Source organism: Gekko japonicus, unplaced genomic scaffold, assembly GCF_001447785.1.
Source record: "Gekko japonicus isolate JY-2015 unplaced genomic scaffold, Gekko_japonicus_V1.1 scaffold229, whole genome shotgun sequence".
Classification (NCBI taxonomy): domain Eukaryota; kingdom Metazoa; phylum Chordata; class Lepidosauria; order Squamata; family Gekkonidae; genus Gekko; species Gekko japonicus.
In genome coordinates, this window is record NW_015166426.1 from 1,396,468 (window position 1) to 1,418,771 (window position 22,304).

General features: G+C 43.9%; 1 protein-coding gene across 1 annotated transcript in view; it reads left to right on the forward strand.

Moving 5' to 3' along the window:
* LOC107110907 (glutamate receptor ionotropic, delta-2-like) overlaps nucleotides 1–22,304 on the forward strand; it is a 1,200,243-nt gene that overhangs the window by 988,694 nt on the left and 189,245 nt on the right. Inside the window, 1 exon segment of the mRNA XM_015411751.1 lies at nucleotides 7,025–7,163. Coding sequence (XP_015267237.1) covers nucleotides 7,025–7,163 — 139 coding nt within the window.

Sequence of the window (22,304 nt, forward strand, 5' to 3'; positions counted from 1 at the left end):
AGAAAGGGGCCACAGCCAGGAGAAAGGGAAAAGTAAGGCCTCTACCCCAGCTACCCCCTTCTCAGGTGATCCTCCCTCTTTCTCCTGATTATGTGGCCAAGAGAAAGGGAGAAGGGAAGCCTCTTCCCCAGCGATCCCTTCTCCCTGGCAACCCCCCCTTTCTCCTGGCCAGGTTAATGGGAGAAGGGGAGTCTCTTCCCCAGTGATCCCTTCTGCCTTTCTCCTGGCTGCAGAAAGTCAGGGCTGAGAGAACAGGAGAAGGGCTTTCCTGGGCGATCCCCCCCTTTCTCCTTGCCAAAGGGAAGAAGAGGGGAACCAAACTTGCAGGACTGGTTCAGTCTGTGTGAGGCTGGTTTGGTTCAGGGCTTGGTCCATGGGCCACCATGAACTCCAAACCAAACTGCCTTTTTTTCGGTTCATGCCCATCCCTAATTTCAACTGGTTGCCTTTGAAATATTGAGATTCATTATTGAGGCTGTTCTTCTTAAACACAGAGAAGTGTGTTTGTGATAATGATCTTTGATAGGTAAACAACAGCCCTGAACTGCCTAACCCAAGCTAGTCTGATCTTGTGAGATTTCAGAAGCTAAGCAGTGTTGGCCCTGGCTAGTATTTGGATGGGATACCACCAAGGAATGCCAGGTTGTGACGTGGAGCCAGGCGATGGCAAACCATCTCTGAATGTCTTGTGCCTTAAAAACCCTGTGGGGTTGCCATAAGTCAGCTGTAACTTGATTACACTTTCCACCACCAAGTAAACAACTGGTGCATCTGGGTCTAAGTCTTGCCAGAGACAAAGATGGAATTTGCCCATTTGAGGTTTCATACTGCTATCGCTTATTAACATCTACATGCTACATGGCTTTAAAAGTCTTGAAGATTGATTCATAATACTACAAACAACAAAGTGTTCAATGGATATACAAGAGATAGATTTCAGATAAGTTCAAACATCACAACTTTCTCTCCATGATTGAAAAGTTAGGCAAAGCAAAGGTCTGGATTTGGCTTATTTTCAAAGCCTTCTTCCTCTCTATTTTCCATCCATTTCCTTTAGCATTGAAAAAATGGAGAACATCTCAAATGCTAGACAGAAATATTTAACAAATAAAAGAGAAGGAATATCTAAGAGTACAAGATTATAAGAAATGCATACATCTGAAAGACAAGATTTCTTTTCTTCCTAGATTTCAAGCCCAGAAAAGCACATGTTGAATCCAAAAGTGAATTGGGAGAAGGGAGGGAAATTGATAGATATCTGCTATGATATTAGTCATCATTGTTGGTCAGAGATATTAGGAATGTGTTGCATGTTTGACTCTTTGACTGAGAATTTGAACTTCTAAAACTGGCTCTGTATTAACTTCTGTATATGCAATGACCCATCTTTCTAGGGGTTAAAGAGATGAGTTGAGGATGCAAAAAAAAAAAGATTGTTCTAAACAACCAAGAAAGAAGGTTAATCAAAAGGAATTCCTATGCCACACTGACACATCTATCTCTTGGTATTTCTAACTTTGAGGAATGCTGTATCTTCAGAATTCATAACTATTTGAAACAAGTCTTTCTATCATTTTACCTCCCAAGTTCCTCACAACATGTGATCCATGAACTGAATGGCTTCTTCATGATAGGAAGAAAATCCTGCCTCAACATGCTTTAATCAACATCCAAGGGATTTTGTGACGGCCTTCAGGAGGCTGGTTTAAAAAATTTAGTGGGTATTGTAAGACCTTTGTGGATAATTTGGATGCTATTTTTATTGGTTTGGGCTTTTTATTCCTTGTTCAGTGGTTTTATTGGTGATTTACGGGTCTTGGGTTCTAAATGGTGTGATGGGGAGACGGGTTTGTTTGCTGCCATTAGGGAATGAGATCTTTGGATCTGAAAGGCAGGATATAATTGTGTGTGTCCTGTGTGTATCTTTTATGTTCCTATAAGTTTAAATAGTCAGTGTATGCGTTGCTAAACTATTATTGCTCTGTAAATATGTTCAGAGAGGGGGGAAAACTGCAATACAGCAGAGCAATAAAAAAGATGCTAATCCTCATATGAAGCTAAAATAAATCACATATATCTGATGAAATCATTTGCCTTAGGCACCTTTCAAATGAAGACACAAGACAACAGCTTGGGTTTACCTAGTTTTTTTAAATAATTTAGCTGATCTACATCATATTATTAAATTTGCTAAAGACAATAGGGAACCCTTAGTGTAAAAGTATAGCCACAAACAACACCCACCAAGGGAAGACCGTCTACAATTCACCACTGTGTTCAAAACTATATATTATATTCATTGAAGTACAAAGAAGGATTAGTGGTCACAATCCAATAGAATGTATAGACAGTGGGAGGGCTTCTAGTGTCCTGGCCCCACTGCTGGACCTCCTGATGGCACCTGGTATTTTTGGCCACTGTTTGACAGAGTGTTGGACTGGATGGGCCATTGGCCTGATACAACATTGGCTTCTCTTATGTTCTTATTGATCTAACAGATTGCTCATAACAATTAAACATAGTTTACAAAAAGAACATATTCAAAACTGACACTAGGCTCTTCTGTACAGTGTCCATAGATCTCCAAACAGAAAGTAATTGCAGCAGAAGACTCCCACTGTGGAAAGAATAACAGCCGGATGCCTCTCCGAGGTATAAATCAAGCATTTCAATGATCTTCAACAGCGGCTGGTAAAACGGAACTGTGAAGCGATCATGAATATACATAGAAAGACAAGATAGACTGCATGATGCATATATCAATTCAAAAACATAGAAAAAATGTGTCTCACCCCAATTTCCAAAATAACATACACCCAGCTCAAAAGCTTCAATGGAATCCTAGGGTCCTCTACAAGGCAACATGCCATGCAGATATACAAATCAATTGCAGTATAGTTTCTTAAAGTGGACCCATCCCATTTTTCACAAACATACCTGAGTTATGTTTAATTGCTATGAGCAATCTGTTTAATTGTTATGAGCAATCTATATATTCTGTTGGGTTATGACCACTAACCCTTCTTTGTATTTCAGTGAATGTAATATATAGTTTTGAACATAGTTGTGATATGTAGATGGTCTTCCCTTGGTGGGAATAGTTTGTAAAGTATTTAAATGGGCAGGCTGTCTTAGGCAGCCTGCCCATGAATGCCTTTTTGTGCAGACAAATCCCTAACTCCAAACTCAGCCAGCATCTTCTGCCAGCCTTGTTTATCATCACCTTCAGACAATGTGCTGAGAGGTGTCCAGCCCCTTCCCCTGATGTGCTGCATGGCCACTACCAAGTTAAAAAAAGATGTTGCTCAGCACCAACGCAATCCTTCCTAGCTACACCCCACCATACAGCCAGTGATGTCCTGTTCCACGCGTGCCCTCCATCACCACCAATGCCTCAGAATGCTTCCCTACCTTTTGTGATCAGCCCACCCATTTAAATCCCTGCTTTCTGCTCCCTGTGAAAAGCAGGGGTGAGCAGAAAGCATGGTCACAAACTGATACAAACTGGTTCAGGTTGCAGACTGACGTATCAATTCGTGGTTCAACGATGAACCATTAACTGAACCATAAAAATGCAGTTTGTGCCCATCCCTACTAGTAAACCACAGTGCTGTGTTGGGGGAGCACCAGATTCAGCTTGGTGAACTGCAAATTATGCCGGTGTCCTTTGTATGCAGAATGTTTAGCGTTAATTGTCAGTGGATTCATTCTGCCATCTCATTTTGTACTATCGCCACCATATGGGAATTGCTTCATTGCTGTGGCTGACCTACCCATCACTTTTTCAGACTCCCAGGTAGTGAAGGTTAGTGTTCTCTTACAAAAACATTTCAAAGCGGTAATCCAAAATGAACGTGGTGAATTAGGATTTGAGAAAAGATTTAACAGGATCTCTCCACCAGGCATGAATAGGGACTTGGTGCTCACTCAACAGGTGCTAATAGCTCAGCGTGACCCACCCTTCACGGATATTACTTAACTTATTGATCATGTGTCGCATTTTCTCTAGGAGAAACAGCTGAGCGGCTGGGAGCTCCCTGCTGCTCAGCTGTTTGGATTAAATGGCTCAGAGCCGTTTTCATGAGATTGGCTTCTGTGTTCATTCTACTTTGCTCATCTATCAACAACTGGGAGTGGTCCGACTCCTTACCTACTCTGAAACAGACTGAATTCTCTTTGATTCATTTTTATTTCTAACTGGCCTCTGTTTATAACATTTCCCCCACTCCCACCCTTCTTTTGCTTGAAATGTTGTGTTGTCATGCAGCCACTTCAGATGGCATTATTAAGGACTCTTAAATATGACTGCTTTGCTGAACTATGAAAAGAGTGTGTCAGGGCAATGGACAGAACTGTAGCCCAAAAGCAGTGCCCTTATACTGGACTGTGGAGTGTGCTTTGGACAAGGGAAGCCTTGTGCCTATGCAGCATGCCAAGCCAGATGTGGATCCCTGGACTACAGAAGTGTCCTGCCCTTGCAGCTTTGCAATCGTTCCAGTGCTAGGATGCAGACCAGCAGCCTTGACCTCCATACATGCAGAAACAGCAGCAGATCACTGAAGGAAGCCATGCTCTGCAAAAAGGACAAGATGTTCCTGCACAGACGCCATGAAAAACTCCCTTCTCCATCACGCAGAATTTCCCCCATACACTTTCATGTATTAACATCACCAGAAGAAACACGCATTCCTCTCCAGCCTAAGACAAAAGGATGTGCCCAACGACAACAATAGCCTGCCGTCAAGCCTTCCTGCCACCCATCAAGATAACGCAGCTCTCAAACATTTGGTCGTTAATCCAAAGCACCGGACCTGCAACCTGATTGGTTCTTGTCCTTCTCCCCTTTGTCTACCCCCTTCTCCCAAGGGGTGTCACTCCCAGCCAAACATGAAGTTCACGATTGCCCAAACATTAATCCCTTTCTGCCCCATTCCTAGTATAGGTTTTCTTAATATCTCCTGGGGACCAGGTGACCCAAGGAGCCCTGCCTCAGGTCACATTTTCAGGTATAAAAGAAGAGCCTTGTGCCTTCGCTCTCTCTCTTGCTTTTACCTCTCCTAATCCCACCCTATCTCACTGGTTCCATTCCTTGCACAGTTTGGAACTTCTCACATGTGTTGCTGGTCAGCTCATGGCCCCTTCCCTTATTTTTATCCCTTTTTTTGCTGCAGAATCAACTCGTCTCACTGGACAGGTAAAGTATCACCCCACCAATGATACTTCCTGCTAATGCAAACATCTCTGTACTTTTCCTCTCTGAATTCTTAGGTCTGTATTGAGTGTGTGTATGCTTGATTTTATGTTTGTATGTTTGAGAATCTTTCAGTAAAGAAATCACTGCTTTTTTAATCTAGCCTCAGCATCTATTCCTGGGTCCTGAGAATTCTAACCTCGGTGTACACAGATTATGGTCCTATAATTAATGCCTATTGCCATTTAATAATTATAATTCCCCACATTCATTAATAAAATCTGGCAATTTGGCTAACAGTTGAATATAAATGTATTTGCTGTGGATGTACACGCCAGTGCATCTGATGAAGTGAATTCTGAGTCACGAAAGCTCATGCCTGGAACACATTATGTGATTTTTAAAGGTACAATTGGGGTTCTGTTTGATTTCTCCCATTAATTTCAACTGCACAAATGTAATAGCTTTTGTTGTGTTCTGTTGTGTTCTCACCTGAGACAAGGGCTCATCTCCCTTCATTGAAGCGATCCATGGCTCAGGAGTTAATATTTATGAAGCCTTTGTAAGACGAAAGAGCATGCAGACGAATGGCACGTTCCATTTCACTGTCTATAGAGATGTCAATTGCCTTTAAGCAGATTGTGTACTTGTATGGCTAGCACTCAACAGCTGTGTGTGTCTACTGTGTAGAGGTTAAATGGGTTTTTTCCCCTTTGAAGACTATCTACACACCAAAGAGGATCAGGAAAAGCTTAATTAAAGTTAATAGCTAAGAAAAATCACAAAGGGTTAGAAATGCTTTAAGTGCTTGAATGCTGTTTTTCTTCAGAGTTCACAAATGGCTTACAGATGCATTCCAGATATATACTGATGAAGGCCCTCATTAGAAACACATAGAATGAAGGCCTATCCGACCCTCCCACTCCATCCTATACTTTTAACGGTATGCATAGTGTACCTCTCAACCTACTTAGTTTTGCCCCAGCAGTTATTTGTGCTGGCATCAGGAAGCTGCTTACGGAAGCACGCACCTTAAGAGTAAGGAAGATACGTTCTCACTTCAAAAAGGATGTGGACAGAATGGAACGGGTGCAGAGGAGAGCGGCGAGGATGACCAAGCCCTATGAGGAAAGGCTGAGGGACTTGGGAATGTTCAGTCTGGAGAAGTGGAGGTTGAGGGGGGACGTGATTGCTCTCTTTCAGTATTTGGAGGGCTGTCACTTAGAGGAGGGCAGAGGATAGGATGAGAAAAAATAGTATTATTACATAATTTGAATGTGCCATGTATCAAGACAGATGAGCTTGGGCCAGTTTATTCTCTGACTTGGATTGCTAGCCTGATCTATCGGGTTGCCAGGTCCCTCCTGGCAACCGGAGGGGGATGGGAGGGGGATTTACCGGGAGCAAGAGGAAGGCCCAGGTGATGTGCAGTGATGTGCCGATGTTACTGCCCATGTGATTCAGAAGTGGTGTCATCACATCGAGGGCATCAGGACAACACTCTGGTATTTAGGGAAAACTCTACGGTAAATTTGGCTTTTACTATAGAGCTTTTGCCCAAATACAAGATTAAGGGTGGGAAGGTACCGACTGGGTATAAGGAAAAACTTTTTTATGGTAACAGTTGTGCAATAGTGGAATCAGCTGCCTAGGGAGGTGGAAAGCTCCCCCTCACTGGCAATCTTTAAGCAGCGGCTGGACAAACACTTGTCAGGGATGCTCTAGGCTGATCCTGCATTGAGCAGGGGGTTGGACTAGATGGCCTGTATGTCCCCTTCCAACTCTGTGATTCTATGCAAGAAGATTTCTAACTTCCCCTTTTCTGTTCAACAGGAGGAGAGGTTCCCTATACGACACTGGCAACTCGAATGATGATGGGTGCCTGGTGGCTCTTCGCCTTGATTGTCATCTCCTCCTACACAGCAAATCTTGCGGCGTTTCTCACCATCACTCGCATTGAAAACTCCATCCAGTAAGTTGACACATATGCTGTATGGGTGACGGAAGGAATCTGTGCTCAGTCCCAATTCTATATTCTGCAGGGCAGTCTTTTGTCACTGTTCCTAATGAGGCCATTTGCCCAGTGAAGAGGCTCTATATCAGTCAACAGGTGGGAAGGAGGAACAGGATCCCACTCATTGGTTCTGCCTCCATGTGTGTTGATCAGAGAGCCTACATGTGATTCATGGCTTGTTTTTTTCCCCTAGAGACCTTGCTCAGGTATGCAGGAGTCTATGCACATAGGGTCAGTACAAATGGCCCAGTCCACTTACGACGGTCAGGTTTAGGGCCCGACCCTCTTCAAGCCAGGTATTACTTTGTACATCAATCTCTTTGCATCAAGCACACCAGTACTACAGAGGCCACAATACAGCTAATAAGGTGGACAGGTCAGATCCTTCTGTATCCTTTCCCTTGTCAGTTCTGTTGCTATCTCTTTGATCTCAGATCGGTATTCTTAGGGACTTCCTTCCTTCTGGCTTCCTCTCTTTTGTTCTCTCTCTCCAACCTTCAAGGGGGCAACATGCAGTCTCTGGATCTCTCTCCATCCAAGAGTTAGACAGATAGCTAGAATGTCTAGAGATCCAGTTTGGAGTAGTGCTTAAGAGCAGTGGACTCTAATCTGGGAGAACCGGGTTTGGTTCCCCACTTCTCTGCATGCAGCCAGATGGGTGATCTTGGGTCAGTAACAGTTCTCTCAGGGCTGTTCTCTCAAGAGCAGTTCTCTCAGAGCTCTCAGACCCACCTACCTCACAGGGTGTCTGTTGTGAGGAGAGGAAGGGGAAAAGATTAAAAACTGCTCTGAGACTCTGAGTGAAGGGTGGGGTATAAGTCTAACTTTCCCCCTCCTCCTCTTCCCTATCACAGTCTGGATTTCTTTAACACTAAAGCAACAAGGCTGATGTAGACTTAATTCTAAAGCGACCTTCTTTTGTTTTGCACACAGAGTGTTCCTGCCAACAGATTGCATGTGAGAAAGCAGGTTTCTGAGTGCCCCCCCCTCAAAATTGCCTGCAAATAGGAAACCAGCACAAAAGACTAAGAGCTAGGGAATATGCTTTCTTCCTGATGTGCTAATGGTGCAGCAGTCAAAAGTGAGATTTCCCCTTCTGCATGGTGCAGTTCATTCTGCCCTGCCATTCCCACCTCATTGTGCTGCACATGTAGCCTTATCTGTGGACCGCGTTCCTGCACAGACCCCATATTGCCCAATATCTTTTCCCTGTTGTTGTCTCGCCCCAAAATTGAGATCAGATGGAGAACATCCCATAAATGCTTTCATATAAGCAAGCCAGGCTGTTTAGAGAGTTGCAAACGAATGGGTCGTTGACATCTTCCAATAAACGCTTGTGTTCAGTCAAAGACAGAACCCCATTCCTTTTCCCAGCTTGCCATGTGTTCGTTTTTCAAAATACATCTAGACCTGATCCATCCAGACCTATAAACCACCCAGCTAGCAGTGTTATTACTTTCTGACACGGCTGTCATTGCAGGGCGCCAGATCACTTGTCTTCCTGGGCCCTGTCTCCTCCGCCTGCTTCAAAATTAATCCTTGGAACTGCAGTGTGTGTGTGTGAAATAACCACACAGGCAACGCTTTATCTGAATTAGAGTCATAAATAAGTGCTTCAGAATAAGCAATCAGATGTTTGCCCTCATTATTTAAATGACTAATTGCTGCCTGGCAGACAGCAGTACGTGCAACGGGACAGCACTAAAAGCACCCACATACTAAGTGGGCAGGTTGTGGTTGTTTGTTTCTACTGTGTGCACAGTGTCATAAATATATTTTAAAGGTTCTATGTAACTGGTAGGTAATCAACACATTACAATTCTGGCCGAAGGACTGTTGAAGAATTGCATGCTGTCAGACCAAAATTAGTTGTTCTCTCTGTGTGTGTATGTTGTTGTTGTTCAAGAAAATAAACAACCAGGGAGTTTGTAAAACTTGGCAGCCTGAGTCTATGGGCAACGTTAACTACTGCAGCCCAAGACAGGGATTTTCACTACGGCAGCTCAGGGAGCGTTCTGCTTTGGCTGTGGAAACGGGCACAAGCATCGTTGCAGAGGGTAGCTGTGTTTGTAGCAGAAGAGCTAGAATTGAGTCCCATCGCACCTTAGAGACCAACAAGGTTTTCAGGGTAGAATCTTTTGAGGCCCTGATTTCAGTGGCCCAGGTTAGCCCGATCTTGTCATATCTCAGAAGCTAAGCAGGGGTGGCCCTTTGGATGGGAGACCACCAAGGAATCCAGGGTCAGTACCCAGAGGCAGGCAGTGGGAAACTACCTCTGAACGTCTCTTGCCTTGAAAACTCTATGGGGTTGTGTAGGGTATTCTTGGTAAAAATATAGTTAAGCAGAGATAAAAAGCAGCAGAGCAAAGATTGAGTCCATGGGTATGTTTGTAACATATAAAACTTTACTGGAAAACTAACGTGGGGAAAAGGTAAACGGGATGCAAAATAACAAAGGACTAGATCCCTACATCCTTACTGCTAAGAAGATGTTAGAGGAATGGGAAGAGAAACAGGAATGGCGTCTCCTTCTTCTCCAAGACAAAGGCAGGAAAAAGGGACCTCAATATGCTAAATAGCCAATACATTGATTCCCAATCACAGGGCTAAAGTTCAGGTCAGGGCTAAAGTTCAGGCTTTTTCTACTTAGTAAACAGATTGGGTACAATAAACATGTGACTTCCTGTTGACTAACACAAGCAAAATTAACTCTATAATTGCTGCAGTGTTTTAACTTGCTAAACCCAACAGGTTGCCCTAAGTTGGCTGCAACTTTACAGCACTTTCCATCTTTCCACCACAAAGCTTTTGCGAGTCAAAGCTCTCAGAAGCTTATACCCTGAAAGTCTTGTTTGTCTCCAAGGTGCTGATGGATTCTGACACAATCATGGTTCAGATGGCATGGGAAACCATCGTTTCCTGCCTGATGAGCAGACAAATAGAGAAGGGGTTGTGGCTCAGTGGTGCTGTATTTGCTTTGCATGCAGAAAGTCCTGGGTTCAACCCCCGGCATCTTCATTCAAATGCATCTGATTGCAGGCAGTGGTGAAAGACCTGAGACCCTGGAGAGCTGCTTCTGGTCAGAGTAGACCATACTGACCTTAATAGTCCAACTTGGTCTAATTGACTTGGTCTAAGGCAGCATCATGTCTTCATGAGAGCCTCACAGTCCATTCCAGGTTGCTAACACTAGCCTGCAGCTCCTTGTGTGCATCAGTTAGTTACTTCAGTGTTCATGGCAAACTAAAAATTGCCAGTTTGCATATAATGACAAACCAGAGTTTGCAATTGGAAAACTGGAAAATTACAGTCTGTGCTTCCCCCAGAGTCCAGGATTCCAAACATTAGTTCAGTCCTCACTGTCTGAAACTGCAGTTTTCAGGTTAAGCACACGCCTTACTTTGACAGATAAAATGTAATGGCAAGCTATGAAGCTATGGCTTGCCATAAGAGTAAAAGAAACAACCAATTATCTTGCCATGCTGTAGGATAAAAGGAAGGGGGAAGGGTTCACATGAGTGTTCTTGAAGCTCCTTCAAGATTGGTTCACATAGGAAACCAGTTATGGTCATCATCAATCAACTGATACATTTGACCCATTTGCATTAGGATTTCGCATCTCTGAGCCCTTATTTTCCTAAGGCATATTTTTACGAGGGACTTAAAATTGATTAATAGTCACGCCCCCTCCCTTTTTTGTGGTAAAAAGCACAGTCAGATACAGAAAATCTGGATAGCCAGTCTTGATTTATTGGCTGTCTTCAGTCTAGAGTTTCTTCTGACATCAGGAACCAGCCCACCTGTCACAAAGTATATGCCAATTAATGAGTTGTGCATCTACCCAGGACAGCCAATAACAAGGAGACAGATGGGGAATTGGAACAAGCCTGGTACCTTTTTATTCCCAATTGTTTTGTGGACCACCTTGCCTGGCACCAAACCAGTTGAGGTAATGCCTGCATCCTTTCAACACCAAAGTGGCACCCTCCGATTTTCACAAAATCCAGAAGTCTGCCTGATACGACTATTGTCTCTGGGGAAATTATCTTCAGTTGCGTCTTTTAAAACTTGAGGCAGGAAGCCCAGCTTTAAGGAGCAGATTAGCTAAACTGTTCCTTCCTCCATACCCATTTCCTGAGCCAAGGAGTCTCTCTTTTTTCCCCATCACAGATTGTCAGGAGTTTCTATCCAGAAAAGACATGGTTGAATGAGTCTTCCTCACGTTTAGTCAGCCGATGTTTCAAGGTAGCTTGAAACTTTTTTTGATTCTGCATCTTTGAACCTCCCCCGTGTCACTGAATATTAATAAACTATTTAATTAAACTTGTTGCTCACCAGTGAATCTGAATCCCAGAAGACCTTCCTCATAATACTAACTGGTTTGCCACATTGCTAGGAGTTCATAAGGGAGGTAGTGGAGATGAAGCAGAGGAATCTGTTGTCTTTCCAAATGAAGTCTTCTCCCTCAACAGCATTTAAAATGCCTCAGAAGGACACATGAACTTAGGGAATAAAGAGTTAATAAGCGGATGGTAGAAGCTGTGAATTGTTAAGGGGGCCCAGGGACAAAATACAGCTCAAGGTGAGGCCCTGATTCTCCACAGTAGGGATTCTGTGTGGTGTGGCAGGGATCCCGATTGGAGTTTTTTCAGCCCCATTACCAAACTGCGGTGGTTAAGACGCTGAACTGCAGGCTGTGGAAGGTCAGTAGTTCAGCAGTTCGAGACCCGGGTGCCACATGATGGAGTGAGCTCCCGTCTCTAGTTCCAGCTCCTGCCAACCTAGCAGTTCGAAAGCAAGAAATTGCAAGTAGATAAATAGGGACCACTTCGGTGGGAAGGTAACAGCGTTCCGTGCGCCTTGGTGTTTAGTCATGCCGGCCACATGACCACGGAAACATCTTCGGACAGCGCTGGCTCTTCGGCTTTGAAACGGAGATGAGCACCGCAACCCTAGAGTTGGATTCGACTGGCTTTCGAGCAAGGGAACCTTTACATTTACCTTTTACCAAACTACAGTCCGCAGATTCTTTGAGGAAGTCATGATCTCTAAACTGATATATAACTAAAGGGAGTGTGTAGTGTAGCTCTCCCTCTGGAGACCGACTGAATTTATAAGAACTGGTTAATACTCATTTAAGGCAAAGAGGCAGGCTCTGCCTTCTGTCACATGAGTCCTTCCAGCAGACTGTCCCAGATACCTTTGACTTGACAGAATTTAGTGTGTTGCTTTCAGTGTTTCTAGACACGTTTGCCTGTGCTGGGCTATTGAAGGTTTTGGATTTGCTTTTTGCCGAATAATGCACCCATAGCTCAAAAGGTAAACTGAGATGTCGCTGAGTGAATTTCTCCTCTTTCCTTTCACCATCCTACTTTGTAAATTAGCATGCTTTGCTCATCCTGTTCTGTTCTTGATTTCCGATCAGAATGGTGGGAAATGCACTCGTTTACAGCATGACTTCACCTTGCCTTTCGAGAGATGAAGGAATAACATCTAGAGCCTTAAGATGTGCAAGGGGGAATGCTTTTTCTCCCCATTGCTTTTTCTCAACAGCCTGTTCCACAGCATCTGTTGCAGCCATAATTTATACTAACAGCAGTACATGCAGGGAAATTGCTGTGCTGGCTCTGGTGGTAGGGAATTTTATGGCCACACTGAGTCCAGTGAGCCGCTGATTAAAATTTGCAAGGTGTTCTCATTACAAACTGGGGAGTTAGGAACTGCTCCTTCCTATCCCATTCCCGTAATGGGCACAGCAAGAACCCTTGCAATTACAGAGCATTACAAGATGTGACCCGGGATGTTGTGGAGCTCAGTCAGAAGACACAGAAACTTATTAAGAGAAACAGTGGCAATGTGAAAATTAGAAACTGTAATTTCTCGGGTCTTTACGGCATCCTTCATTATGTTATGTCAAAGCTTTGACAAGGTGAAGTATTAAATCCCATTTATATGCATGCAGATGTGCACAACTGTCCAGGAATCTGAGAATGGAATGGGGAAGGCAGTCTTCATAAAGTTCTCCCAGGCAATACAATCCACAGACTAACTGATCATTGGGTTGCTGGTGAGCACAATGGCCCTGACTCAATGAAACAGTGCTGAAAATGCCCACTTTGGGAGTTTAGTAAAAAAAATTTCTTCCAGCCACTCCATGGACAAGACTGGCCAATGACTGGGTGGGCCAATGCTTTCAGGCTGGACACCTGATGCCACTGGCCCAGAAATCAGATTTGGCTCCTGGTAAATAGTGTCACATTGGACCCCATAGATTGATGCAACTGGCTTGTTATAAATGAGATGTTCTGGAGGCACAGCCATGGTCACTTGTTGCAGCAAACACAAGAAAGCAGCTTGGTGGCACACTAAAAGCTAGCAGATTTATTGTGGCGCTTCTTGTGTCTGATGAAATGGATTCTAGTTCACTGAAACTTATGCCATGGTAAATCTATCTAGATGTCTGCTGCATTTGTTTAGAAAGTAAAATGTTTATACCCTGCTTTTCCCTTGTGGCTCCAGACTGGCTTGCAATTTCCAAATTAAAAACCATACATAATACAACGAAATCCCTATTGACACCTCCCCCAAGAAACATCTGCAGCTCAAGCCATTGTGGCATAGTGGTTAAAGTGTTGGGTCAGGTAGTTTGGTGATATGAAAGACATGTGCCCGGAGAGCCACTGCCAGTCTGAGTAGGCGATACCAATCTTCATGGACCAATGGGCTGATTCAGTATAAGGCAGCTTCATGAGCGTTCAAATAAAACCGCTGTAGAGCACCTTCTAAAAAGTCCAAGGCTTGCACCCTATCACTCCATGGACCTCACTCCACAGGATGAGAGCCACTACTGAAACAAAAGTCTGGGATGTGGTAACCTTAGGAATGTGAAGAGCTGGCAGGTGGCAACTAAAGGACTTCATTGGGCACAGGGAACACTTTGATCCCACCTTTCTTCCAAGAAGGCCAGCAAGCACACCATTTCTCAATTCATCTTCACAACAACCGGTGAGGTCAGGCTGAGAGAGACAGAGAGAGAAAGAGAGTTACTAGCCCAAGGTTACACAGAAAGCTTCTGGAGTGAGGATCTGAGCGCTCATCTCCCCAGTCCTAGTGCAGCCTAAATCAGAATATAAACTTCAATATATTTGGGATGTGCACAGAAAATATATTCTGTTCATTGCTGGTGTTTTTTTTTTGGGGGGGGGGGGTTTAAACAAGAATGGGACATTAACTATCTCCCCCCACACACACACACCTGCATTAATAGCAACAGTGGGTGATTCATTATCGGGGAAAGGGCTTGTTTGCTTTTACATGGTGTTACAGCTACTAAGAGTTCTTTAATCATGAATCAGTATTTTTTTCTCACACACAAGGAACAGACCTGATCATTCCTAATCATGGACCTCTTGCCTCTCATCTGGTTGTTTGTTCATGTGTGTTTATTGTTACAGGGGCAAAGCCTCAGCCTCTGTCTCTATCCAACTATCTAACATCCAGCACAGTCCCAAATAATAAAATACTTCATTCAAACGGAAACCATCCCTATCAAAATCAGAGCACTCTAAAACAGAAACACTGTGCACTGAAATGCCTATTCCAGAACTGGGGGACAGACAAATTAGACTGACTGATTCTGCAAAAGCAGTTGTTCCACCCTCGGTCTCCCTATTCCCTCGGATGTAGTGCTTAATTTCCCACTATTTGCTGCGTGGCCACATTTTGACCCGCATCTCTCCCCAATTCCCCCCATAGGGGAAATCGGGGGGGGGGAATGCGGATCAAAATGTGGCCACACAGCAAATAGTGGGAAACTGAGCAGTACAACCATGGGAGACAGGAGACCGAGGGCAGAACAACTGCTTTTGGGCTGGGCTGCCTGTGATGAACGGATGGTCCAGATAGACTGTAGGTACACTCTGTTCCAGGAGAGGTGGTCCCTTCTGATATGTGTGCTCCTTTAAAATGCTTGACTTGAACCAGGAAGCAAACCAAAAGCCAGTGCAGTTGTTTGAGGACTGATGTTATGTGTTCAGATCAGCCTCCTCTGTAGGTCAACAGGCAGTTGCTGTTTCACACCAGCTGAAGCTTTAGAGCATAATAACAGTAATCCAGCCTGAAGCTAACTGAAGTGTGAATCAGCACGGGCAGATTGTCTGAATTTAGAAGGAATGAGAACTTAACCAAAGGAAACTGGGGGGGGAAACCCCACTTTGTTATGACCTGTACTCATTTGTCAAAAGGCAGTTCTCAAGCTTAAAGCACCTCAAGGTTTTGTACAGAGAACTTCAGGCCATTCTGAACAGAATATCCAGTGTGCTGACTGGTATCACCTCTGTCTTCTGAATTCCACTTCAGCTCCCCCATCCACTTGTACACTCATCCAGGTACTGGTTTAAGACAAAGACAACCACATCTGGGGACTTACCTAACAAAATGTATAACTGTTATCTTCAGGATATAGATGATTCCCCCAACCCCCCAAACTGTGTGATCTTGCTTAATGACCTAATGTAAATGTTAAATGACATAGATGATATAGACCACAATTCAGGGGCAGTCTTAGTCAATGAGCAACTGGGGCAGCCTCCCTGGGCCCCATGCTGTGGGGAGCCAACTGCCCATAGTCCTGCCCAGGGCCTCCTGCCCCTCATTCAAAAGGGGGGCAAGAAGGGGAACAAGCTCCTGCTGACACCGTCAGTTGTGTCTGCCCCATCTGGAGCTTGGGCTACCAGTCTGTAGTAACAGCTCCAGCCTGCCTAACACGGGGCAAGGGCTATCCCTTCCTTGGTTCTGGCGGGTGGTGACCCCAGCAGGGGATAGCAGCAATTATAGGGCCCAATCTTGGACTTTTGTGTGAGACCCCAGAATGCCTTGCCACAGACTGCCTTGCCACAGTTCAGAAGCCATTCTGCATATCCAATGGAAATTGTGTCCTACCAGAGAGAAAAGACTGAACCATGAGAATACTTTGCATGTAACTCCCAACTCTTTCTCCAAACAGTGTAATAAATCTCACAGTGGCTCACAGTGTCAGAAGTCACTGATAGACCTAACAGAAGCATGTTACCATGGCTTCCTGGATTCTGTACCTGATCCCCTTCAAACCAGTAACTATTTTGAAAGGGAGAGTGTAAAAAAAACCCAACAGTGTACAAAGATAAAAATAGATCAATGCATCAGTGATAGTAGCCACAACAAGTCAAATGAACTTTCCATGACTGGAAGCAGAAAACCAAGCAACAGGACATGAGTCTCCCAAACTATCAGTCTGTGCGTTGTGGGAGATAGCATACTAGACTCAATGGGCAATTGGTATGACCCAGGAAAACAATTCTGGTATTCCTAAAAAGCAGTGGGTTTGGGAAGGTGAGGAGGTCAGTAGGGAGAACTGATGGGCAGAAGTGCCATCAAGTTGTTGCAGACTTATGGTGACCCTGTAGGGTTTTCAAGGCAAGAGATGTTCAGAGGAGGTTTGCCATTGCCTCCCTCTGCGTAGTGATCCTGAACTTCCATGGTCATCTCCCATCCAAATACTAACCAGGGCTTATGAGATCTAACAATCAGGCTACTTGAGGAAAAATGGCCCTGATATCCTGATGCATGCACAAATCAGGCAGATGAGTGGCAAAGGACTATGGTCAAATGACTGTATGTTGCTATATCAAGAGATATATTGCCCATTTTTTCTGCTAGCGAAATGGCTCAGGGCTAACTCATTACATCAGCAATGTTCATTATGGCTCCAATACTTTGATATTTTAATTCCTGTGGTTCTTGTTTGATTAATGGTATGCCATCCTATAATAGGATGCACATTTTTATATCTGAAGATTTGAAAGCTGGCTATTGTCCAAAGGTGTTCATAATCTATCATAGTGGGGTTAACAATCAGGCCTTTATGCAGGTGTGAAAAACCTGTCTCTAGTGTTGGAGACCACCCTGTGCTTGCCACCTGCTCATAATTTGCATGGGTTGTTCATAATTCAAGACCTCCATCCATAATTACTGGGTATGTACTGTTATGAATGGATTTGTCCATATTTTTGTGGGTTTCATCCTTTCTCATAAGAAACAGACATCCCAATGGACAATGGTAAATTTTACAAGAATGGTGATTTGAGGCTTTCTTTCTCATGATCCCTTGTGCAGTGCCCTGGCTTAAAGAAAGTAAGCAAAGAACACAAACCAGCCCCAGCTCTTCTGTGAAGCATAAATTGTTGTGTTGTCTGAGCAAGTTATCTATCGTTAATGGGTTATAAATGCCAATAGCCTTTGATAATTAAATTTATGTGATATCATTATACTATGGCTACAACAAGTGTTGTGCTGAAGTATTCGTTCTGATCCACTGCTGTATCGGTCTGCAGCAGAAGAACAAGATTCAACTCCTGTAGCACCTTAAAACCCAACAAGATTTCCAGGGTGTCAGCTTTTGAGAGTTAAGGTTCCCTTCATCAGATATCTGAAAATGGGACCAATTCCCCTCACTCTTCCGTTTGCCCCGGTTGTATTGGTCACTTTCACACTATTCGCTACACGGCTGCATTTTGACTCACATCTCCCCCCAATTTCCCCTGTGTCTTCTCGGTCCTTGTTTTTTGAGATTGAGAAGACGTGGGGGAAATCAGGGGAAGATGCCGGTCAAAATGTCGCTGCACAGCAAATAGTGTGAAATAGACCAATACAACCGAGGCAAATGGAAGAGCGAGGGCAGCACAGCTGCTTCTGGGGAATTGGTCAGGGAGTTTTGACTCTCAAAAGTGTATATCCTGTCAGTCTTGTTGGTCATTAATGTGTTACTGGACTTGGAGATCAGTTATAATTCCAGGACATCTACTGGTACCACCTGGAGGCTGACACGCCTTGACTCAGCTGCATCTGACTTTCGTTTGTGTTATTGCAGTATAATCCAGTTTTCTTAGGCACTGAAACATTTCAAGTAAGAAGCTTATATCATAGAACGGCACAATAATCAGCTCTTAAGTGGTTGGAAGTTTGGTTTTTGTGAATAAATATATTGTCTGCAAGAGTCAGGGCAAAAATGTATTTAAAAATACTAAACACATATTTCCAACTTGTTGTGGAGCCAAGCTTATGCTTCAGATGGTTACAATATAAGCCTTTCAGAAATACCAGGTTTCGTCATGCCATCGATCCTCTGTGAGATGCTGCCTAGCCGGAGGGGAGCCAAGAGTCCTGGCTGGTTTCCTCTTGTGAGCATCTGGAGAAAGGAGGCCTGTGAGGGAATCAGTTAGTGGCGAGAGAGAGAGAGCTGGAGTGGTTTCTGAGGAGGTGCTGCTTTCACACTGGAGAGGACTCAAGTTGTCTTGAAAGAAAGATGAAAGAAAGAAAGATTTGAGGAGCTGGCCTGTAGAAAAGGTCAGTTGTGGGCTCCTTTCATCCAAGTTCTTATTGACGTTCTCATTGCTTGGAGGAAAGGCTGGTCCTCAGAAGCCTTGGAGAAGGGAGTCTTATGCATGCAGCCCAAATCAACATTAATGCTTTTGGGATATTTTTTCTATTGCCTCATAAGGAGAGAGCTACTGGACCTTTTTATGGACTTGTGAGCAGGGCTACGCAGAACAATGTTTCGTTCTCAATAACTTTAGGATCATTGGGTTGACCTTAGTATATTGATTTGATGGTAGCAGCACCTCAGTTAAAACTCCTACTGTGTCCCCTTGTCCACTTTGAACTGAAATAATTTTTTTAAAACTTCCATTTATTTTTGAGTTCAGTGACAACAATTCCGTGGTTGCTAACACTAGGTTGGATCCTGCCAACTTTTCTGCTGGTGCAAGAGGGAAGAGGGATGATTTTGCCCAACTTCTTGTCTCATTGGAGCCTCCTCTCATGTTTTGTTTTGTTTTTGATCATGTGAGTCCCACAGTCCCTGGCATGGCTTTGGGGATGTCAAAAGGAGCCCTTCCTCATGCCAACAGAAAAGCTGATAGGATCTAACTCATTTTTATGGACAGAGTAAAACAAAAGAGTTGTAACAGTAGGAAAATGGATTGAAATTCGGAGCAGTCTTTGATTGTCAAATGCTGTAACGCTTGTACAAATAACTTTGGAGATGCCATAAGATATGTTTTGTATCATTCAAACTGTTTGGTGTAGTGGTTAGGAGCGCAGATTCTAATCTGGGAGAATCGGGTTTGAGTCCCCACTCCTCCAAATGCAGCTGCTGGTGTGACCTTGGGTCAGTCATGGCTTTCTCAGAGCTGTTCTCCCAACAGCAATTCTCTCAGAGCTCTCTCAGCCCCACCTACTTCACAGGGTGTCTGTTGTGGGGAGGGGAAAGGACAGGAGATTGTAAGCCACTCTGAGACACCTTCAGATAGTGACGCATGGGGTATAAATCCAACCTCCTCCTCCTCCTCTTCTTCCTCCTCCTCCATTTGTCTCTGGACAGCGCTGGCTCTTCGGCTTGGAAACGGAGATGAGCACCGCATCCATAGAGTCGGATTCAACTGGCTTTCGAGCAAGAGAAACCTTTACCTTAAAACTAGTATAATGTGTGTGGTGACCTTATCCTCATTGAAGCTTAAAACATTTTATATGTTTGTGTTTACGTTTTCTGATGTGCAGAGGGACATTTGATGGTATGGTGATGACCTTTTTAAAAACTGCACACTTCCAGTCCTCTTATCCGCCCTTAAGTGTCATCAGATAGATTTGTGCACTTACATAAAGCTAATTTGTGCCAGCAAAACTTAATGGGTCCTAGGTGTTAGATTGCAGTAGTCCTTCAGAAAGTCTAATGAATGTCATTAAGAAAAATAAAGGCACAGTTAAGTGGCCCACAAGGATGGGTAAATAGAGGGGGGATCAGGTCTGCAGATTTTCAGCGACCATCAGAAAATGGATTTGGAGCCAGTGATATTTCCAAATCCTACATATTAATATTTGTAATTTCAATAAATCTATAAAAGAGTGAATCGTTGATGGTATATTATCAATACACCAAAAATAAGATGAAGAAGCTAGGGAGCTATTAAACCAACAAAAAGTCCAGAAATCCCAGTTCATTAAAATTAAATCTTTCTAAAATAATATGGAGAGCCTGTTTGCACCCCTGTTCAGTTTGTGCCCTTATTTCATTAAAACACAGATGAGCTCTTTCATCTGTATAACTCAATAAACGGCCCTGGTGTTCCATAGAGTTCTGTGTATAGATTCTGCCCCCCAGGCCAGGCCAGGGATGGGGGAAAGAATTCTACACTGGCACAATACATTACTCAATAACCCAGAAAGGTAGGCTCTCTGGATTTAAACACAATAGCCACCAGGGATCTCTAAACTTAATCCCTTAACTACCTGAGATTAGAGATCCCCAGAATCTCAGTTGGCATGTGGGTTTTACACATTAGTAACTCTAGCTCAGAGATGCACTTACTCTTACACAGATAGCACAATTGGTCAGCGGTTTAGGCTACAGGATTTAGCTTGAAGTCCAGTTACCACAATCCAGACACTATTTATAAACAAGAATAAAGTTTATTCAGCACAGATTTAGCACAGACTATAAAGGATTACAAAATAACAAAATTTATGGCTCTTGGCCCTAACTAAACATTAGAGATGCATAATTACCAACTTCAGGAATCCATAGTCCAAGATTGTCCATTGTGATAAAGTCCATTAGGTCCCATCTTTGTGCAAGCATGTAGCCATGTGCTCAGCTCCAAAGCAATCCTTTGTCTCTGTTAGGAGCCACATGGTAGCATAGCATCTCAGATGGACAGACACAACAGTAGAGATCACAGGAACAGAAGAGAGAGTTCCTCTCATTGGGAATGAACAGATATAGGGCAATTCCAGTTTTCCAATTAGCCCTGGCCAGGGGCCAATTGGAGTAGACCTGGGAGTGCCCAATTGTAGTTACCATGGGAACAACTTCTGAATGGTCAGAGCCTCTGAAGGGCACACCCGCAGTCATGTGCCCCTCAAAGTCCATCCCACCCATGGCCTAAGTGACTGTTTGCTTGTTTGCTAGGCCATCTGGTCTTCTGCCAGCATGGAGGTGTGAAGGCATGTTTTTATGGCACGGCAATAGAGGCCATCTGGACCCCTCTATTTGGCTTCAACAGGAAATCAAGACAGCAGGGGTTCAGCAAGATATCAGCAAGACACATTCCAGGGGGGAGGCAGGGGTTTATAGGAATCAATATTTCTATACATTCTGATCTTTGCTAACCATGACATGAAATCACCAGGTACAACGTTTCTTCAAACTGTTACCCAAATACTTATTGCAGATGCTTCTATTATTGTCCTTTTTAATATGTATGATGGCTGGGTTGGCACCTTCAATAACTGTCTTTCTTTTCTGTCCTACCTCAGTGGCAATATGGTGCTGTGTGCTCAGTTGTATGCAGTGCCTATCTCAGACAGGTCTCCCTTGTTACCGCAGTGCCAATCAAACTTGTTAAGAGATGACCTTATCACTGATCATTACCGAGCCCTCATTTACACTTTAGTATATGACACTGCATGACTGGCATTCAGCAATTTTATCACATTGATTTCACAAGGCAGTGGTTTTTGTTTAATAGTCTCAGGGTGTGTGTCCCATGCACAAGAAAAACCGGGGGGGGGGGAGTAAGGCTATTCCCTCCAGAGGAATTTGACCCACAGTTGCATGATCACACAGTCCTTTGAAGCTGTGGGAGCCACTGCGTGATCAGACGCAACGGTGGGTGAGTCGGGGTGGTTTTTTTGCCGTTTGTTTCCAATTCTCTTAAATGGGGTGTTAAGTCTGGTGCTTAACAAATAGTCAGAGAGTGATTTCAGCAAAAACTCAGGTTTATTCAGCTCGATGATCACTTCTCCAACACGGTACAACATTCGATAGCCCGAACAGCTTTTCCATTGCAGCTGCTCGGTATTTAAACATTCCGGGCTAATGTAGCCACACCTCCTATACAGATATCAACCTATCAGGTTGAGCGCATATAGTCCAATCACAAGCGTTCCCGCTTCCCGTCTGTTTGAATGTGATTGGTCGCATGAGTCTTGGCGCGAATCCCTGGCCAAGACGAAGCTTAACATAGCTTCCCTATGAGATGATTTCACGTTCATCTTAATGCATTC